The sequence below is a fragment of the Portunus trituberculatus genome, chromosome 38, assembly GCF_017591435.1.
Source record: "Portunus trituberculatus isolate SZX2019 chromosome 38, ASM1759143v1, whole genome shotgun sequence".
Lineage (NCBI taxonomy): Eukaryota > Metazoa > Arthropoda > Malacostraca > Decapoda > Portunidae > Portunus > Portunus trituberculatus.
This window is the reverse complement of record NC_059292.1, coordinates 35,884,043-35,907,028: the sequence shown is the minus strand read 5'-3', so window position 1 is coordinate 35,907,028 and position 22,986 is coordinate 35,884,043. Positions and strand designations below refer to the sequence as shown.

The window sequence follows — 22,986 nt, the reverse complement described above, 5'->3', positions numbered from 1 at the left end:
CTCTCTCTCTCTCTCTCTCTCTCTCTCTCTCTCTCTCTCTCTCTCTCTCTCTCTCTCTCTCTCTCTCTCTCTCTCTCTCTCTCTCTGTTTTTCTCTTTCACCTACATTGACCAACACTGCACTTTAGTTTCACAAATGCCAGAGGAAAAAAATGAATAAATAGATACATAAATAAATGAAAAACACATAACAAATGACTAGAAGAGAGAATATCGAACGGGAACCAAAGATTTGTATAGTTAAGTATGTTCGTCCACCTCCTTCTCTTCCTCCTCCTCCTCCACTCACGTAACTCAGAACTAGCACCGGGGAGCATTACCGTACCTCTCACAGGCGTACCGAGCATAACATTATGGCGATATGTACCTTGCTGCCGCAGGTGTCGCCAGGGGAAACTCGTAAGGGGACCCAGTGCAATGAAGGAACTCGGTGAACTGCAGGTAGTAAGCATTCAGTTGAGTCTTATGATCCTTGGCGTAAAGCGATATAGGGAATAGCGAGTCATTAACAATAGTGCGTGGTAAAAAAAGATGTAAATTGTCAAATCCAGTGTCATTATGGGAGTTTTTGTTTCCATTTCGAGATCATAGGACAGGAAAAGAGTTATGAGAATAGAAAGGGAAATGCGTGTGTGTGTGTGTGTGTGTGTGTGTGTGTGTGTGTTTCACTGTTTGATCTGCTGCAGTCTCTGACGAGAAAGCCAGACGTTACCCTACGGAACGAGCTCAGAGCTCATTATTTCCGATCTTCGGATAGGCCTGAGACCAGACACAAAACACACACCGGGACAACAAGGTCACAACTCCTCGATTTACATCTCGTACCTACTCACTGCTAGGTGAACAGGGGCTACACGTGAAAGGAGACACACCCAAATATCTCCACCCGGCAGGGGAATCGAACCCCGGTCCTCTGGCTTGTGAAGCCAGCGCTCTAACCACTGAGCTACCGGGGGTGTATGTGTGTGTGTGTGTGTGTGAGTGTGTGTGTTTAACTGTTTGATCTGCTGCAGTCTCTGACGAGACAGCCAGACGTTACCCTACGGAACGAGCTCAGAGCTCATTAATTCTGATCTTCGGATTGCCCTGAGACCAGGCACACACCATACACCGGGACAACAAGGTCACAACTCCTCGATTTACATCCCGTACCTACTCACTGCTAGGTGAACAGGGGCTACACGTGAAAGGAGACACACCCAAATATCTCCACCCAGCCGGGGAATCGAACCCCGGTCCTCTGGCTTGTGAAGCCAGCGCTCTAACCACTGAGCTACCGGGGTGTGTGTGTGTGTGTGTGTTGTGTGTGTGTTTAACTGTTTGATCTGCTGCAGTCTCTTACGAGACAGCCAGACGTTACCCTACGGAACGAGCTCAGAGCTCATTATTTCCGATCTTCGGATAGGCCTGAGACCAGGCACACACCACACACCGGGACAACAAGGTCACAACTCCTCGATTTACATCCCGTACCTACTCACTGCTAGGTGAACAGGGGCTACACGTGAAAGGAGACACACCCAAATATCTCCACCCAGCCGGGGAATCGAACCCCGGTCCTCTGGCTTGTGAAGCCAGCGCTCTAACCACTGAGCTACCAGGTGTGTGTGTGTGTGTGTGTGTGTGTGTGTGTGTGTGTGTGTGTGTGTGTGTGTGTGTGTGTGTGTGTGTGTGTGTGTGTGTGTGTGTGTGTGTGATGTCTCTTCTTTCTCGCACCAAAGGAAGCGAGTGAGTCATTTATTTTAGGAGAGAATCGCGGCTTTTTATAAAAGAACGGAAGCGATCAAATATATCACGCTGGCAAGATATGAGTTATCCTTCCAAGCTGAAGGAGGCGATCAAAATTATTTTTTATGTCGGTCTGAAGGGAATGATCTATTTTTATAGCTAGTAGAAGACATCAATATCATAAACTGTGTCCGCGCAGGCGAGTGGGCAGGGGACCAACACACAAGCGCACCACTTCAAGGAGAGCGATCGGGAGGAAATAGTATGATGTATTTTCATATTATAAATAAAAGTTTGCGTAGTCGTTTATGGGCAGCCAGAGGTCAAGGCCGCGCGGGAGACAGGCGTGTGGCGTTGTGCGGTATTCATGGTATGCTATAAATACAGAAATTGCGTCTGTGAGGTTGTATGCGTGGACAGTGTGCAATTTATGTAATACTTGCAACACTGTAGTGCACTGTGCTGATCTGGCCTCGTTATTCAACCAACTTTAAATCACATCGACGGGAAAAATACAAAGCCACAGAAATGTTAATTATCCATTCTGTTTTCACAAATTAATGAACCAAAGCGAGATGATAAAATAGTTAAATATTTACAAGCTGAACACAAGCAGCCAGCATATGCACATTTGATGCCAGTACTTCTGAAGTTATAGATAGAAAATCAATCCAGATATAAAACTATTAAAATGAAAATATTACTTCCCTAAACAAAATACAGACCCATACATCCGTGCATGTTTTCAAAGATCTTAATACTTTAAACTAAGTGATTTAATGAGATTAACATCACAAGGTCTTTTGAGTGTAGACTCAGTGGTGTAGTGGCTCTCGTGTCTAAGCTTCGGTTTCAATTCTTTCTACGGTAGTTGGCACACAGTTCCCGTAGTTGTCCATCCTTTCCTAAGGTTGGTCGGTAAATGGAAACCTAGGAAGCATGAGGCAGGTAAACTGTGCAAACCCGGATGTTGTTGTGCTCTTGTGTCTTGGAATATTGAATATCAAAGGCCGACAAAACGGAGACAATCACCGAGGCCATTCACAGCTACAACTGATGCCAACAACCTACGTGCAATTAGTATAGCGGCGCTCTGAGGTAGTTACTCTTACGCGGTTGTCGCTTAGAGAGCTGGCCGCTGCACACTGCGTTGAAAAGCCACGAAGTGCTTAATCGTCACTTAGACGTTGTCGATGGTTACTAAGCTATGGGTTATGAGGTACGTGAGATGCTTCCACAGGAGGAGAGTGTCGTACATAAGGAAGGAAATAGCACGAATGTTATCATTCTTATCCAACCTTGTATCACTATAATGAATAAGAAAGTATTCTTACTTGGCAGTGATAATTGACCGCAAAATTGCCAGTTAGAATTTTCATTGCGTCAGTTACATGAATACAGTCCACTTGCAAAGCAATATCATAATATTTAAGCTCCTCGCCCCCAATCACAGGTTCAATTGAAATATTGCAGCACTGTAGTATCACCAGCACTGGATGTTCTATTTATTTGTCATCAATGCATGACACTCTCTCGGTACTTAATAGTTTGGCATTTACCTTCATGTGTTCCAACAAATCAATAGTGCAATAATTGCCATCGACACCAATACAGACGGTATTTCTCAGAGAGAGAGAGAGAGAGAGAGAGAGAGAGAGAGAGAGAGAGAGAGAGAGAGAGAGAGAGAGAGAGAGAGAGAGAGAGAGAGAGAGAGAGAGAGAGAGAGAGAGAGAGAGAGAGAGAGAGAGAGAGAGAGAGAGAGAGAGAGAGAGAGAGAGAGAGAGAGAGAGAGAGAGAGAGAGAGAGAGAGAGAGAGAGAGAGAGAGAGAGAGAGAGAGAGAGAGAGAGAGAGAGAGAGAGAGAGAGAGAGAGAGAGAGAGAGAGAGAGAGAGAGAGAGAGAGAGAGAGAGAGAGAGAGAGAGAGAGAGAGAGAGAGAGAGAGAGAGAGAGAGAGAGAGAGAGAGAGAGAGAGAGAGAGAGAGAGAGAGAGAGAGAGAGAGAGAGAGAGAGAGAGAGAGAGAGAGAGAGAGAGAGAGAGAGAGAGAGAGAGAATTTCAATTTCCACAGTTATTCTTTGTACTATTTCATTATTTTCTTCCCGTTTTCTTTATTGATATGAAATTCACATAAACGTACCAGCACGGTGTCACGAATAGGAGTGAATGACTGAATGGCTGAGTCTAAGAGGCTGCGAAATAAATATAAGCTTGGTTTTGGAGCGTATAGCAATATTTTATTTTTAATAAGAATTTGGATTACTTTAGTATTAGAATTTCAAGGTTTCTGTAAGATAGCTAACCCTTGATATTGAAATTTATTTTTTTATCTACTTTTTTTTCTTTAAATATAATTCACAATATTATTTCTATCAAGATTTCATGACTAGTCGAGTGGAAAAGGTCACTGGCATTTACATTGCATTTATTGTTCACCTACTCAGACCACACTGTTCTTATTACAGTATCATATATTGACACAGTGTTCTTCAGATTATAGCAACGTTTACCAGCCATAACGTGTTTATATCACAATGTACGACCATATAGACAGATGATAACGAGGGACCAAACTGAGCGGATCCAGTCTGGTGTGTTGTTGGGACCATGGAGCCTCGCCCAGCTTATTAAGGCTCTGTTCTGCGATTAAACCTCCAATATCTGATTTATGAATGATTACCAACAGCTTTCCTCATATCAAATCTATTTCCAGCGCAGAATTGAAACGGATGAAAGCATGTTATTTACATTTTGCTCATAGAGAGAGAGAGAGAGAGAGAGAGAGAGAGAGAGAGAGAGAGAGAGAGAGAGAGAGAGAGAGAGAGAGAGAGAGAGAGAGAGAGAGAGAGAGAGAGAGAGAGAGAGAGAGAGAGAGAGAGAGAGAGAGAGAGAGAGAGAGAGAGAGAGAGAGAGAGAGAGAGAGAGAGAGAGAGAGAGAGAGAGAGAGAGAGAGAGAGAGAGAGAGAGAGAGAGAGAGAGAGAGAGAGAGAGAGAGAGAGATCGTATTCCTAAAGTTGCAGTACTGCCAACACTCCCACCTGAGGTTCTATTATGTTATGTATTGAGCCACACATAATACATACATAATACACAAATCAATGGTCCACGTAATATTGGAGCCAAACACATGTCAAAACCCTTATTCTCAAACGTTTCGGCGTCTTGACAAATTTTTATAGCCTCTAGTGAAATATTTATAAGGATTTCAAGGATTCTAGTGAGATATTAACACAGACTCTACATCATTAGTGAGATAAAAGTTACTGTGAAAGGCCAACCACTAATCATCTTTACACCCTTTCAAATTAGTCCTTATGAAAGCCCAAGGTGCCTTATCAATACCAGTCGAGATCAACACACTCCTATTTACTGTGCCACTGCAGGTAACTCGGGCTCAGTCTCCCACTCACACTAATGACGTTACCTCTCATTCATCAGTAGCTTCGTGAGAACTGAAGAACAAGGTGATACGCTAATCATGGCGTCTGATTTAGGAAGCAGCGTAAAGGAAAACTGGCGACGTCTCCCGTGATTTTAATTTCAGCTTTTTAAGAGTATGTTCGTGCGTAGCAGTGACTCGTTTCTTGAACACACTGATGCCTCATTAGAATTGAATGACAAGATCTAACTTTTTTCTGCCTTTGAAGATACATTATCCGTATTATACCATCGCTGAAATCCTGAGTCATTATTAAAAATTCCAATCTCTCCCAGTAATACTAGTGAACATCAGATGGCCGAACATTAAGGAATAGGTAAGAACATCTCCCAGTAAATTTGGTGGCGGTGCATTATGTGTGAAAACGGAAAACAATGAGAGGTGAATTGATAGGCTAGAAATGAATTGGTAATTTCGTAAACAATAAATTATCCACGGGTGATTCAATGGTGTCACAATTGCATCACAAATATAAATAATTCTACACCAATGTTCTGAGCAATTCTGTACTAATGTATGCAAAAACACGTATAGAATAGAAACAAATAACGTTTATTATGTGTACTACATATTCAATTACTGCTGCAGAGAGAGACAATGTCTCATTAGTAAGAGGCGGGTAGCAATATGAAAGCGGCGGGAACTCAGTGTTAGGCAGCGAGGCCCACCACTGCAGCAAAGTCCAGTGCTCGTGGTGTGTGTGGTGCTTGTGCTGTTTGTGGTGCTCATGGTGCGTCAAGTAGTGCCTGCAGTGCTGCAATGCCATTAAATATCACCGAACTGAACCGCCATGCTCATCTTTTGTCAACATCTTGAGAATTAAATCAATTATTTCCATAGAATCAGACAAAAAAGAGAGTGAAGTATTTAAGCAATATACGAAATTTCATTGTTTCCAGTATATATAATTATCTAAGTGAATACATTACAAAAGTTAGTGTCTGAAAAGTTACAATGATTGTGGAGAAAATGTTTCGCAGAGAAAGGTCCCCACACAACACAAATTGTATATATTTCTCATGTGTTTTCCAAGAACTTTTATACAGCCATATTTGTGCTTCAGTATCATTAAGATTTTTTTTGTGCAACACTCGATCCAGGAAGCAATAACTTTCCTTACTTTTTTGGCCCCTACACCTTAACGCGTCTAGCCATTACTATCTGACTTTCTCATTCTTTCCACTTGGTTGTGCGTTCCGTTAATGATGATGATGATGATGATGACGAAAACTATATATAACTGGAACGGCTGGGAGATAAAGAGAACGGTCACACACACACACACACACACACACACACACACACACACACACACACACACACACACACACACACACACACACACACACACACACACACACACACACACACACACACACACACACACACACACACACACACACACACACACACACACACACACACACACAGTTGACTTATAACACTAGGAAAATTCAAAATGCAATGCAAGGAAAGTCAATCATTCGTTTATCATTATTTGTAGTGATTAAAAAAAGACTCACCCAAAAAGGTTAGAAATGAACTTACGTGAAACTTAAAATGCATAACACTACACACACATGATACAGTTCCATTCATTTATCACTGTTGCGAATAAGAGAAACCACGCATCTTTCAGATATCTATTAGGCATTATACAAACTTACAGATAATCTCGCCTCTTCAGTGCACGAGGTAAAAGATGCTACAAATGACAGACCTATTGATGCACCTTGAACTTACTGAAAATTCTTCCTCTTCAGTGCACATCATTTGAAGCGCCGCAATTTTTATATTTTTACAGTACTCACCCTGTAAAGATCTCCACGTTGAAGAATGCGTACTCCCCAGTGGCCACCATGTTGAGCTCGGCCGCCGCCAACATAATACGCCTCACGTTGGATTGGGAGCCGCAGATCACCAGGACTGTTGGAAAGACACGTGTGTATTAGTATTGCGCCTTCCATTGCCCGGTGCCGCCCTTTTGAACACACAAACGAACGCGCATACACAAACACACACACACACACACACACACACACACACACACACACACACACACACACACACACACACACACACACACACACACACACACACACACACATTTCATTCTCCATCCATTGTGGCACATTTCTTATCATGGGAAATTGACACAGAAATTATATGGCGTATCAAGCTCATAATCCCTCCTTGCCATCTTCGTTCCTTGCTGTGGTGGGCTGGCACTGACGCACTGATACATAGGACGCGGTAGGTTTGAGTGACAGACCACCAGGTAAGTCATGGCCGTCATTAACATACCCGAGGCAGAGTTGATGACATCCTGCTGGTTCCGCCTACCTGCCTTATCAACACACTTGCCAAGATTTTCCTTTCACGTTCCTTCAGTTCCGCAGTCTCCTTGAAAGCTACATAACAGAAATATTCATCATTTTATGTTCGAGTGCTTGCTAAAAAGGAAAGCGTTTTTGGGCAATAGCTTATAAGACAGCCTTATCAGTACCAAGGGGATTGCACAACACGATTACAGTGGAACGGGTTTCGTTGATTAGCTAGAAACGTAAAATGTTATCGTTGAAATACTATCTAACTTACCGCTTCTAATAAGCAAAACTATCTGTAGCTACAAACAAAGTGGTCCTAAGTGTTTCGTTGAGGTTTATTGTTACTTAGTTTACATGTTTATTGCTTAAATTATAACCACCTGAGGAAATTGTTAAGTTTAGTCTCCTCTCACTGGCGGCGTAACAACTGTCAACATCTATACAGTATTATACATGAAGCCCTCAAGCGTGCTCTATTTACGAAGATTAAATTGTACGATGTATAGAGTGCAGGTTACAAGGGCAGTAGTGGCGAGATGCAGCGCAGTACAGTATGTAGGGAAGCATGAGGCAGCACGCTCACGTAAATGGAGGCAGAAGTTGGTGGACCATTGGAATAAACTTCAGTTCCTCCGCTTTCTGTCAGAGGCAATCACAGTGAATGCTTCCACGTCTCACGTTTGTATGCCACGCACGCACCATGGTCTTGTCTCGCATCCCGCTCTGCCTCCAATATACCTCACCGTCAGGAAAGGAACATCCTATTAATAGATACACAGGAATACAAAGGTGGGAAAAGTTCTTTCAGGAAGAGTCAGTACTCGTAGATTCACCAAAGGTACTCGGAGGATTCCATCTCGTATAGAAAAAGATGTGTAGCAGAAAATTTCACGTAGTGTTGTATTAATGAGCGTGAGGTAAATCCCAAATAGGTTTTCTTTGCTGCACTTAGTAAACCATCCTCACGCCGTAATACTGCCATCCCATCGATACCTTATGGTTTATGGTGACACGTACAATCCACATTAGTATGACTCGTGTGACAAATAAATGGCAACTGAGAACTACAATAATTTCATCACGAGAGTAGTGTTACTTTGAGATAACTACGCAAAATTTGACAAGAGAAACAGAAAAGCAAGAAGAGCTGGTTTCATGTGAGAGGAGTGGAACAAAGGAAATGAAACAGAGCCGGATGAGGACGAAGAAAAGGTGAAAAGGAAGGAGGAGGAGGAGAATTTCCGAAGACGAGTGGAGATGAATTATTGCAGCTTGCGTTTCAGAGCCTTCACTCATATCGAGGAAGCTTCTGCCTTTCCTTTAACCCCTATTACTTGGAAGCTATGTGCCTATCCCTGGTGGGCAACTAGACAGATAGAGAGAGAGAGAGAGAGAGAGAGAGAGAGAGAGAGAGAGAGAGAGAGAGAGAGAGAGAGAGAGAGAGAGAGAGAGAGAGAGAGAGAGAGAGAGAGAGAGAGAGAGAGAGAGAGAGAGAGAGAGAGAGAGAGAGAGAGAGAGAGAGAGAGAGAGAGAGAGAGAGAGAGAGAGAGAGAGAGAGAGAGAGAGAGAGAGAGAGAGAGAGAGAGAGAGAGAGAGAGAGAGAGAGAGAGAGAGAGAGAGAGAGAGAGAGAGAGAGAGAGAGAGAGAGAGAGAGAGAGAGAGAGAGAGAGAGAGAGAGAGAGAGAGAGAGAGAGAGAGAGAGAGAGAGAGAGAGAGAGAGAGAGAGAGAGAGAGAGAGAGAGAGAGAGAGAGAGAGAGAGAGAGAGAGAGAGAGAGAGAGAGAGAGAGAGAGAGAGAGAGAGAGAGAGAGAGAGAGAGCTAACAACAGAAACTATGAGGTTCCAAGGCGAGAGACACAAAAGTGCTTTCACGCTGCTCTCAAAACGCAGGAGGGCAGGAAAACCAATATCTTTCTTCCAATCATAGAAAACGGAGAGACTCAGACAAACTATGTGGGGAGTTTTCCAATAGAAGTCATGAAGGCACGCTGGTCAAGCCGCGCCGAGGGTACAGGCGAGGCAAACGCAGGTATAGTTATACGTGCCTCCCTCCAAAAAGAAGGCAAGGCACGTATGTTGTTATGAGGAACTTCATATTTTACTTTCTTTCGTAATTTGTAGACTGAAAATCAAACGCGGTGATTTGTTGCCAGCGATTGCCTAGTAAATGTTGAATATCTGTTCATATGTGTTTTATTACTTTATTATATTTCTTTTTTTAAGAATGCTAGAATATTTTCGCATCTCTCTCTTTCTCTCTTTCTCTCTCTCTCTCTCTCTCTCTCTCTCTCTCTCTCTCTCTCTCTCTCTCTCTCTCTCTCTCTCTCTCTCTCTCTCTCTCTCTCTCTCTCTCTCTAACTAATCACAAGGCACATCGTGTGGGTTCCCACAACTGATTTGGGGACCATAGCATTTTCAAGTTATGTGAAGAATAAAGACTTTGATCTTATACATGGAAGTTCTTTCTTCCCCCCCTCCCCCTGGTGAATGCTGCACGCAGGTAGCGGTGTTACCTCTGCAGATTTTATCTGACATCTTCAACTGAATCTTTCCAATGGATTTTTTAAGCCAGGTCAGAATCACGAATAAGGTAAATGTCGCTCATCTGACGTGGATGGATTCTAGGCATACGATACGAACCTCAGTACTGCTCCATCATAGGATTCACTCAGTGAGTGCAATGGCCTCCTCTTCAGCCAAATAAGTATAGAACATAATTTCACTAGTATCAATAAAAAAGAAGTGAAGCAGTTCATGATTTTTTGGTGTATGTTGCTGTATTCCTTCCCAATTAAAACTTTCCAGAATTAAATGAAGCACCAAGTACCGATGTGCCGCGTGTCAGTGCGGCAGTGAAGAGATCCTTCCCATAGGTGGTGATGACGCCACTCACTGCACGATGAAGGATCTGCTGGTCTTTTCATAAAACATTTAAATGTATAGTAAATGTAATATGCGTTGAGAGATGAGGCCAGCTCAAGTTCAGAGTCTCTAATTAAATATTAATTCAAAATGTTCAGGTTGATATTTCTCCCCAAAACATCTTGATAAAACTGGGTTTGAAAATGGTTAAAATGCAGAATGGTCATAGTGACGCTTCAAATTGAAACCTCCACACATTTTCTAACTAAAAAAAATTAAAAAATTCAATTCATTTCCCAGAAATTATGAAAAATTCTATAAAAGAAATACACACACACACACACACACACACACACACACACACACACACACACACACACACACACACGGTAAGTGGCGAGGCAAATGGGCAAGCCTCTTAATGTGCAGCCCCTGTTCCCCTAGCAGTTAATAGGTACGGGATATAACTCGAGGGGTTGTTGCCTCGCTTTCCCGGTGTGTGTTGTGTGTTGTGGTCTCAGTCCTACCCGAAGATCGGTCTATGAGCTTTGAGCTCGCTCCGTAATGGGGAAGACTGGCTGGGTGACCAGCAGACGACCGAGGTTAATTACACACACACACACACACACACACACACACACACACACACACACACATATATATATATATATATATATATATATATATATATATATATATATATATATATATATATATATATATATATATATATATATATATATATATATATATATATATATATATATATATATATATATATATATATATATATATATATATATATATATATATATATATATATATATATATATATATATATATATATATATATATATATATATATATATATATATATATATATATATATATATATATATATATATATATATATATATATATATATATATATATATATATATATATATATATATATATATATATATATATATATATATATATATATATATATATATATATATATATATATAGATAGATAGATAGATAGATAGATAGATAGATAGATAGATAGATAGATAGATAGATAGATAGATAGATAGATAGATAGATAGATTAAAGACTGTGTTTTTTATTTTTACAGAAGATCGAAAAATGAGTTGTCAATTATCGCTAGTGTATCGGCGGTATCGATAAATCAACAATACTGAAAAAATTATTATCGAGTAACCGATAACTTGATATCGTTACCGAGATAAATTGTGGCAATAATTTATCCTGATAACGCCCACCTATGGATATGAACATATTGGTTTGCGATCTTAGCACTGCAACTACTGATAGCGAAAAATAAGGTCTTTTCTTGAGCAAACATACTTTCTGTGCTTGCAGAGAGGCAGCTCAGGAGGAATGGCGAAACTTTAATTTGTTTGCAGCTACGCAATCCAGTTAAAAATAAATAGCAGACAAGAAGAATACATATAGTGTATTTGTTCTAGATATCAGGAACGTTAGAGACGCTTCTCCCTGGTCTGATGCTGCCGGCGCCGCCTCCTCACACAGCTGCACCATTTATTCTCATCGCCCTCTCTTTTCTGGTGGTGTTGCCTTTACTCACACCAGCGATGTCAGCATTCGTCGTGACGATCTAATTCCACTTCATAAGTATTCAGGACATCGAAAGTAAACAAGTGAAGATGAGCAACAACTGTATTTGAAATTGCTATTTCCAGTGAGGAATTACAGTAATAATGGCTTGCTTTGTAGAAAATTAAACTCTGTGTGTGTGTGTGTGTGTGTGTGTGTGTGTGTGTGTGTGTGTGTGTGTGTGTGTGTGTGTGTGTGTGTGTGTGTGTGTGTGCAAAAGCAAGCGAGCATGAGACTGCATTTTTCATTATGAACTTGTATATATTTTCCTCCGCGGGGCCAGCGTCCTCGCCTGGGGCTGGTCGACGCCCGGCAGGCAAAAGAAACATAAACAAACTTTTTTTGTAATGTTCTCCTATATTTAATTGAAGAGGCTTACTTAATATTCAAGGAAATGCTTTTGGAAAGATAAAAAAAAAAAAAAGTTACTTTCCTTCTCCATATCCGTGATGGATGGAGGGAGAGGAAGGAGAGGTCTCAAGATGAGGCCAACATTTTTCTGGTTGATATTATTCACTTTATCGTTCCCTCTTTTCTTCTTTCACATGTGTGTGTGTGTGTGTGTGTGTGTGTGTGTGTGTGTGTGTGTGTGTGTGTGTGTGTGTGTGTGTGTGTGTGTGTGTGTGTGTGTGTGTGTGTGTGTGTGTGTGTGTGTGTGTGTGTGTGTGTGTGTGTGTGTACTTAATTTCGCCATTCTTTTCACTTAGCCCTTTATATCACCTTCCAAGCAACACATTTCCCTCACCAGCAGGGCACACCTACACACAAAAGGCGTCGAGATGGAGATGCGTTGACCAGAGTGACAAGGCAATACTTCCGTCACGGCTACCTATCCAGCGGCGCGTATTATGGCCAAATAGCTGCTTACTTTTTCACTCAGCCTTCCGCAAGCACTTACTTTAATGAACTCTTCCCTCCCCCAATCCCACTCACCCTTGGTCAAATCTCGTGTTTGCTTCTCCTGTCCCTCACCGCCTCCTCTCCTCTCTCTCCCTCCACGTTACCTTCACGTCACCTGCCACTCGACAAGGTCTCAGAGAACATATAAGCAAAGCGCATGAACTTTCAGACCAGGTAAACTTTGTGATGCAACACACGAAAGTAAATATGAGTTTAATTTGTAAGTAGAACAACAGAATCGATGTTCTACTGGTTATGAAATGTCATGATCTTAAAGCAAAATTGGAACGCCACTGAAGAGTTATATATTTTCACTTTACGTAAAATACATCCAGTTTAGCATGTGCAAGGCATACTGGCACAGGCTCTTCATCCCTCGCCCTCGCCCTCCCCTCGCTACACATCCACACCTGCACCATCACCTAGAACGTATTACAGAAAATGTGATTATCAATTACACTTCATGATCCCTTCGACCTAAAGCTAGGGTCAGAACAGGCGAGGGTGAGGAAGGAGGCGAGGTGTGAGGGACGGGCAGGGAAATGCTCATTGCCGCTGTATAGTGACACGATTGATGGAATATGGCGATGATATTGATGTAAAATAGGAATGCAATGATACATAAAGTAGCACTTATAAAGAAATCTATTACTTCATACAACTGACGGCAAAAGTAAATATAAAAAGAATTGCCTCACTAATAACAGAAAAATAATAAATTTCAAATCCTCTCCTGTTGGGTTCTGAAACGCAGACATGGTCTTGAAAAGTACTGGTCACAATCACGTTAGTCAGCGTGCGTGAGGGCTGCAGGGACAGTAAGGCAGAGCTTTGGCTGAAAATCCAATTTACGTCATTCCAGAATGGTGAAATGTAAGCTAAACCCGTCATCATCGCTGGACGATTCAGGATGGTGGTGTGTGTAGCGACTGCTGTAGCTCTCTACAGCATGGAGAAGACGCTCCAGACTGTGGCCAGGCGGTTTTGGGTGAGGTCCCTTCAACACCACGTCTCACTAACTAATTCATGCCTAGGAGCCGAGGACATGTAGGCACAGTGTCGCCGTTCAGAAAATTAACGATGTTCTACATTTCTTGCACCTCGCCTACACTAAGTACTTATGCTTGCAGCTCAACGTCATTAACAGATGCATTTATATATATATATATATATATATATATATATATATATATATATATATATATATATATATATATATATATATATATATATATATATATATATATATATATATATATATATATATATATATATATATATATATATATATATATATATATATATATATATATATATATATATATATATATATATATATATATATATATATATATATATATATATATATATATATATATATATATATATATATATATATATATATATATATATATATATATATATATATATATATATATATATATATATATATATATATATATATATATATATATATATATATATATATATATATATATATAGATATAGATATAGATAGATAGATAGATAGATAGATAGATAGATAGATAGATAGATGGAAAGATAGATAGATAGATAGATAGATAGATAGATAGATAGATAGATAGATAGATAGATAGATACTCTAGAAGTTATTTTTTCCGTTTCCATCAATACACCTCAAGAAATTGAACTGAACAATTATTTTGTGACTTTTTCTAGCTGTTTCTATTTTAGGAGCATCATTATAAACATAGTAATAATTTCCTTTTTTCCTTTTGTGTCTTCAGCCGAAACTCCAAACACGTTCACAAAATACAATTCCGAGTTGCAGTTACAATGAACAACTTTATTACTTCCACGCGGCCAGGAAAATTTCAAGAGCTAATCTGAAATGTAGAAAGATGCAAGCATGAGGTGATGCTTACCGACCAGGCGTCTACAGAACCAGTCTGGGACACAACATCACCCAGGCCAGTCCGGCAAGAGGCATCAAGGCTTGTCGCATGAACTGTTAGGTGTAAAAAATAGTTTTGCCTCGATTGTTACCAATTAATAGGGATAATGAAAATATAAGTGGAGTAAATTTATTCCAATCTGGAGAATTAAGTGATGCAATTTCCGGTTCCAGGTAAATGCAGCGGTGCTCGTTCCTGGCGCTATGAAAGGGGAGGGAGTGGAGGAGATGAGGGAGAGGGTAGGAGGGGAGGAGAGGACGGGAAATGGACGAGGGAGGAACTATGAACGTGTGGTTATGGTGTTGTGAGGCAGAGATAGGCGAGCCTTTCACGGTGATGGCAAACGTTTTCTTCTCTTTTTCTTTCTTATTTCCATCCTTTTTTGCCATACTTTCTTTTTCTATCGTGTCGTGTTTTACAACTTAATTTCCTTTCCTTTCCTTCCTTCTTCTCCTTCTTCATATACTCCGTGGTCATTCTTTTTGGTGTTGCTGTTGTTGTTTTTCTTGTTGTAATTACTGTTGTTGATGAAAACACTGTCATCATTTACGCATTATCATTATCATTATCATTGTTGTTGATACTATTATTGTTATTGTTACCACCATTCATACAACTGATATTCTCTTCCTATACAGAAAACAGTCCGCACAAGCCTTCAACCCAGTGCCGCCGGTCGCAGAGTTTCATGTTGCGTGATGCTTTGAGAGAGATAAAGTCACTCTTTCATGAAACACACATACACATATGACCATATTACTAATGAAGGTCAGAAAACAAAAGGAATACAAGCTTACGTTTCATTGGTATTCATCAGTATAGTGTGCACAAAGCCAAGAAGCTATTAGTCTTATTATTCTGTAGTGATATCATGTTCATTCTATTTTTCACGTTCAAAAAGATACGCTGACGTTTGTGTGATCTGATGACGGACTGAAATGGTTCATTGGCGCGAAAGAGAACATGGAGGTGCAGCGAATTGTGTGCAGCTTGTTCACTGTTAACGAGTCGCAGTGAAAAATCAAAACTTTATCTACGGATGTGAACAAAATCAAAATCAAAATTTCTCTTGACTGTCAGTTCTCGCACTTTCCGGACTCTCTCTCTCTCTCTCTGTCTCTCTCTCTCTCTCTCTCTCTCTCTCTCTCTCTCTCTCTCTCTCTCTCTCTCACACACACACACACACATACACACATATCCTTAATTAATTCAATATATATTTCAATTCCAGTATTAGTCTTTTCAATGTTGAAAAATACAAAGTTAGTGTTCCCATTTTCATTTCGTCTAACATGAGAGATAGATAGATAGATAGATAGATAGAGAGAGAGAGAGAGAGAGAGAGAGAGAGAGAGAGAGAGAGAGAGAGAGAGAGAGAGAGAGAGAGAGAGAGAGAGAGAGAGAGAGAGAGAGAGAGAGAGAGAGAGAGAGAGAGAGAGAGAGAGAGAGAGAGAGAGAGAGAACCTGATGGATAAACAACAAGCAAGTCACAAAAATATCTTAATCGACAATCACCGTGACCTTCAGGTGAGGGAGCGGCGGCGCTAATGGTGCCATCTTTCCCTACAAGTTGTGAAGAGCTCTCATTTCTCGGATGCCCAGGAAAGCACTGCACCGCCACGTCCCGCCTCACCTCGAAGCTGCCATGGAAGACTGCCCTCTATTAGACTACACAGACTTAGTAATGATGCATCACAAGCAAACAGGGAGGGCGTGGAGTGTTCAGACTCACTACGTCAGCAGAACACATTGCTTCTTTCCACGGACACTAATTAATGTTAGTATCACGTCGGCTGACGACTGACAATGATATGCTAGCTTTCCCTGACACCTGCCACTCCTCACTGCTCACTTCATTAACCGATGGAAAATTCTTCCTCAATCTAAAATTTTTCTTTATTTTTCTCTCGCCGTACCAGTTGCCTCACTGAAGGCCTGAGCTAACAGTCTGCCGGCCAGCAGCCCTAAATAGACCTGCTGGTGTCCATCACTCTGCAATGTGTGGAATTAATTGATAATTTGCGGGAGGCATCCCCGCAGGATGCCGCGCCAGGTACTACGTATGCTAGCTAACCTTTATAAAATATGGTCCTAGAATTTACATAACTATAAATTCACTGAAAAAAATGGCAAACGAAAAACATTTAGAAGCCTCAAGCGAGACCTTTGGCTGTTCTTTTTTTTTTCCAGTAATTAATAAAGTTCCGCCCCCGACCCGGCAGCGGACCCGACCTGCTCAATTGGCCGTGACGGACGGACGTGTACCGAGGCGTGACATGAATATTCACGCCGCCCAACTCTGAGTCAGCAGGGCGGCATTTGGCCTTGATTTAGTGGAGATGATTGCCGCCAATTATCTTGATTCCACTCCCGGCGTCATTACCTGAAGCAGGAGTAAGAGGATCCTGGCAGCCTACCGTTCGTAGGGCATCACTTCATCCAGGCTGTAAGTATTGTAGGTGCGTGCGTGTGTGTGCGAGCATCAACGACCTACTAACCTATTTACCTACACCACTCACCCTAACACACACATTGTTCATATACTTTTTCTTTGACATCATTAAAAAGTAAAAGAAAGGAAACAAAAAAGAGTATTTCCTCTCCTCCTTAAGTAGTTTCAGCAGCCTGAGTCATACCTCGTGTAGTTTGATGACTTAAAGGAAGTTTAGACTTGCTACAAGAATCCGACCTCTTAAGACTTCGTGCTTCTTTTTGAGAGGACTTTTCTGCTTCTTTCTTGTTTCTCCTGCTAATGTGTGAGACTTTTTGCGTGCGCCTCTGATAGTTTGAAAAATTAATAAAAACTTTTGACATCATCACGATGGGGACAGAATTTAATTTCTTGGAATGAAAGAAAAAAATAAGAGAAAAGTGATTGATTGTTCAGGGAGGGAAGGAAATGGTTTTTGCGGAAAGCCTTCACCCGTGTGGTTTTGGTCATTCTGTTCCTCCTTCTCCTCCTCCTCCTCCTCCCCCTTCTCCTCTTTCTCTTTCCTCATCATGTCGTCATCTTTTTTTAGCTGTTTTTCCCCAGTTTTTTCTCTCACCATATTTTTTTCCTTCCCTCCTTCCTCTTTCATCAGCATTTTAATGTCTTCTTTCTCATTTTCGTAGCTTGTCCATCTCATTCTGTTTTCTCTTTTCCTCCTCCTCCTCCTCCTCCTCCTCCTCCTCCTCCTCCTCCTCCTCCTCCTCCTCCTCCTCCTCCTCCTCCTCCTCCTCCTCCTCCTCCTCCTCCTCCTATCTATCATTACCTTATTCCTTTATCATCATCACCCATGTGTCACGCTAACAGGACTAGCAACATCAAACATAAGTCGAGACCGAATACTAAACAGACAATAACATTCATCTTTTGGAATAAACAACACCATTTATTAGTAACATCAAGTCCTGATATGTATGCCTTTTTTTATATGTTTTGTTGCCCTTGGTTGGTTTCCTCCCTGTTTATAAAAAAAAAATGTTCACGTATACTCCGGTAACTGCTATGGTGGTGATGGTGGTGGGGGTGGAAGAAGAGACAGATGCTTCTAAAATAAAATCAATTATAGAGTTATAATAGAAAAAATAATAGTAATGACGAGGATAATTGCAGCCGAAACAAAATATTCCAAACACTTTAATGTTTTTTACCCCGTTACAAAAGGCAAACTCTGGGAAAATGAAAAGCAAAAAGACTAAAAAATATATACAACAGACAGAAAGATTGAATACAACGACTTGCCTCTTAAAAATAAATCTCAGTTTCCATCCGGCTTATATACAGAAAAAAGTTTGCTAATTAACGAGCAGGCAGTAAAAATGGTGTTTAGTAACAATTATGAGACGGAAAAATATAAAAGAATGAAAGTGGTCGAGGATAATCCGCTGCAAAAAAAGAGATACGAGAAAAATGAAAAAGAAATAGGGAAGAAAAGAAAGAAAGAGAAGAATCCAGCAGAGTTTAAAGCCGAGTAAATAAATGTAAGAATATATTAATGAATACACGGATAGAAAACTGGTTGCTGTTCTTAAATTGGAATATTTTTTTACACTACTATTTCTACTACTACTACTACTACTACTGCTGCCACCACTACTACTGCTATTTCTACAACTACTACTACAACAACTACTACTACTACTACTACTACTACTACTACTACACTTACTACTACTATTACTACTACCATTACTACTACTACCACTACTACTACTACTATTACAACAACTACTACTACTGCTACTACTACTACTACTACTACTACTATCACAACAACAACTGCTACTACTACTACTACTACCACTACTACTACTACTACTACTTCTATTACAACCACCACTACTACTACAACTATTACAACTACTACTACTACTACTACTACTACTACTGTCGCTATTTCTACTACTATTGCTATTCATATTACCTCCACTGATAAAAATAAAAAGCCCCTGAACTTAAAAACTCAGCTCGATAATGATCAGATCGTGGGCAGGTGTCCTTCACGAAATAAAATGTTACCTCTAAAAAATAGTATGATAACGTGGTGGTGGTAGTGGTGGTGGTGGTGGTGAAGTTAATGGTCGGAAAGGTGCTATCAATAATGGAAGTGGATGTGCAGGTAAGAGAAGGAAAAGGATTTATTATTTATTCTATATACATGTTTATGGTGAGAGAAAAAAAATATGGTAGTGGCTGTGGTGGTAGCAAAGACAAAAACAAATGAATTATGGAAAATAGAGAAGGGCGTTTAGGGAAAGCAAATTTAGGTACTTGTCATGATGGCGGCAAAAAAAAAAAGAAAAAATAGTGGAAAAAAAATAATGTCTAAGAACCCGACAAAAAAAAAATTCGAATGAGTGAATTTCTTAATGCAGGAGCAGGAAGGAATAAAAAAAAAAAAAGTGGGAAACATTAAGTGTACAAAGAAATCATTACACTGGTAGCATTATATATTTTTTTCAAGCTAAGACTAAAGCACAAAAATCATCACTCCAACCATTGTACATATTCTGTCTGAAGCCTGACAAAACATTATTCTTTGATGAGCATTACTACCACACATTTGTTATTAAGAATTGTATGATAAACTGTTTTAATTCTGAGTGAACTGTTAGTCGTCTTAGTGATGTGAGCAGCTTCATGTAATTGTTATTGCAGGAAAAATAGTGAGAGAGAGAGAGAGAGAGAGAGAGAGAGAGAGAGAGAGAGAGAGAGAGAGAGAGAGAGAGAGAGAGAGAGAGATTTTCATTACAATAAAAAAGGTATAGATTAGTCTGAGAAGGGGAATTATGCTGATGGTAGTAGTGGTGGTGGTGGTGGTAGTGGTAGTGGCAGTGATGATGGTGGTGGTGGTGGTAGTGGTGGTGGTGGTGGTGGTGGTGGTGGTGCTGATGGTAGTGGTGATGATGACAGGAGATCAATAGCGCGGGGGCAGCGATGGTGAGTCTGCAGAACACCCCAGCGACCCGCAGCCTTCCATATCACGCCCCTTCGTTTCTCCCACAGGGCGCGTCGTTTACTCAGAGGCATTTAGGGCGTTATTGGAAAAGCATCTGCGTTTGATAGTGCAGAACGAAAGCTTTCTGGGTCTTTTATGTTTGGAGGTCGCCACTAATTGCTAACCAAATTTTCATCATTAGTACAGTTTTTTGGTGCTAAATACGAATATGACATTCATTTTCTCGAGAAATGAAAGAAAGGCGTAGTGGCGGAGAGTAGAAATGAGGCACATATCTAAAAAGGTTAGGTTAGGTTAGGGATGGGTTAGGTTAGGTTAAGTTAGGCTAGGGTTGGGTTAGGTTAGGTTAGGTTAGGTTGGGGTTGGGTTGGGTTAGGTTAGGTTAGATAAAGTAAGGTTAGGTTAGGTTGGGTTAGGTTAGGTTAGGTAAAGTAAGGTTAGGTTGGGTTAGGTTAGGTTAGGGTTGGGTTGGGTTAGGTTAGGTTAGGTAAAGTAAGGTTAGGTTAGGTTGGGTGAGGTTAGGTTAGGGTTGGGATGGGTTAGGTTAGATTAGGTAAAGTAAGGTTAGGTTAGGTTGGGTTAGGTTAGGTTAGGTAAAGTAAGGTTAGGTTAGGTTGGGTTAGGTTAGGTTAGGTAAAGTAAGGTTAGGTTGGGTTAGGTTAGGTTAGGGTTGGGTTGGGTTAGGTTAGGTTAGGTAAAGTAAGGTTAGGTTAGGTTGGGTGAGGTTAGGTTAGGGTTGGGTTGGGTTAGGTTAGGTTAGGTAAAGTAAGGTTAGGTTAGGTTGGGTTAGGTTAGGTTAGGTAAAGTAAGGTTAGGTTAGGTTAGGTTAGGTTAGGGTTGGGTTGGGTTAGGTTAGGTTAGGTTAGGTTAGGTAAGGTTAGGTTAAGTTAGGTTTGGGTTAGTTTAGGTTAGTTTAGGTTAGGTTAAGTTAACTCACCTCTCTTAGGTAATTGTTGAAATCAACTGTAGTAGCGCGACATATCTTCAATTCGTCCTCACAGTATTTGATGCTGGAATATTTTTTTTTGCCCAGGAATAAATGAAGACGATGATTTTCTTCAATGGAATGGTACTGCCATCAAGCCAAGTGTTTTTTCTCACTGAAACTTTATCACGGCAAGCTCTCTTGTAACACATCCACGATACACTTTCGTTTGTCTTTTTGATTATCATTTGATGTTTCTTTTTACACCTTCTCTCTTTTTCTATGATATTAAAGTTCTGCAGAAATTTAACAGCGTCTTCTTCCGTCAAAATGTTGGTAAATAACCACTGCAAGTTGTAGTTCACATCCATCTTGTCCACGGTCGTCTCAAACGTGCCGCGTGACACCCGACTGTGTATTGTTGTGCCCGTTAATTACTATTGCATTAATTAATGCGCGTCGCAAGGTAGTGCGCATTAAATCCTTTTTTTGTGTAACTATCTTTCATTTCTCGAGAAAATGAATGTCATATTCGTATTCAGCACCAAAAACTGTATTAATGATGAAAATTTGGTTGAAAATTAGTGGCGACCTCCAAACATAAAAGATCCAGCTTTCCTCCTCCTCCTCCTCCTCCTCTTCTTCTCCTCCTCCTCTTCTTCTCCTCCTCCTCGTCCTCTTCTTCCTTCTTCCTCCTCTTTCTCCTCTTCCTTCTTCCTCTTCCTTCTCTTCTTCTGCCTATTTCTCCTGTTTCTGCTTCTTCCTCCTCAACATTCTCCTTTTTCCTTTATCTCTTTCTCTTAGTTTTTTTAATTTTCTTTACTCTTCACTTTTCTCATTCATCTCTTTGTCTTTTTTATGTCTTCCTTTTTCCTCCTCCTTCTTCTCCTGTTCCTCCTGTTCCTCCTCCTCCTCTTTCTTCTCCTCCTCTTCCTCTTCTTCTTCTTCCGCCTCCTTCTACTTTTCTTCTTTTTTTTTCTTTTTCTAGTCCTCCATTTTTTTTCCTCTTTCTCTCTCGACCTCCTTTACTTTTTCATCTTACTCTCGTTGTTCTTTCCTCTTCCTACTTCTCTCTTTCATTTTCTTCTTATTTTTTTCTTCTTTTCTCTTTTTCTTTTCCTCTTGATTATCTATCCTTTCTTTCACCTTCTTTATCTTACCGCCCTTTCTCATTGTTCTCCCGCTTCAGCTGACCTTTTACTCTCTTTTCTTTTGCTTCTTCCTTCTCCACCTTATCTTTTTCGCTCTTTCCATTTGATCGTAGTTTTTTTTATCTATGTTACAGGTGGCAGGGTCTTGGCTTCCCGGGAACACTATTTGGTGCTACAGGTGATGAACAGCAGTGGTAATGCGGCACTCCCAGTCACACAACGTTCAATGGGTCGACTTGTTTGGAAATCGGAAATCTCTCAGACGTTGGAGGTTAAAGTTCAGCGGCAGCAGTTGATGTGGCACGATGCTCCTCTGCGTCATGGCAACAGGTTTCTTCTCCTCTGCCACCGTGAAATTTTAAAAGAATCCTCAACGGTAAAAGATTTCACGACTGAAGGAAAGGTGGCAATTTTGCTATTAGTCTTGACGAAAATTTCTTTATGCATTTACTGGTATGAAAATGTTTGGTGGGTAGGAGAGTTTCAGTGCTATTTTTTTTCGATTTTTCTTCGTTGTTTCTTGGATCTGCTTACTTTTACTTGCCAAAAAAAAAAAAAAAAAAAAGACTTCCGCGGGATCTCAGTGTTTGAAGTTAGTTGCCTCTTCAGTCAGTGTAACTTTGCGTTCAAGAAAAACAAGAACTCTGCATGCAAAG

At 40.5% G+C, this 22,986-nt stretch overlaps 1 protein-coding gene across 8 annotated transcripts in view; it reads right to left on the bottom strand.

Annotated features, from left to right (window-relative positions):
• Nucleotides 1-22,986, bottom strand: part of LOC123514788 (atrial natriuretic peptide receptor 1-like) — a 491,631-nt gene that overhangs the window by 128,447 nt on the left and 340,198 nt on the right. For all 8 annotated transcript variants that reach the window (XM_045272955.1, XM_045272962.1, XM_045272960.1 and 5 more), the window contains one exon: nucleotides 6,974-7,088. In XM_045272955.1, coding sequence (XP_045128890.1) covers nucleotides 6,974-7,088 — 115 coding nt within the window. The remainder of the gene's footprint in view (nucleotides 1-6,973; nucleotides 7,089-22,986) is intronic.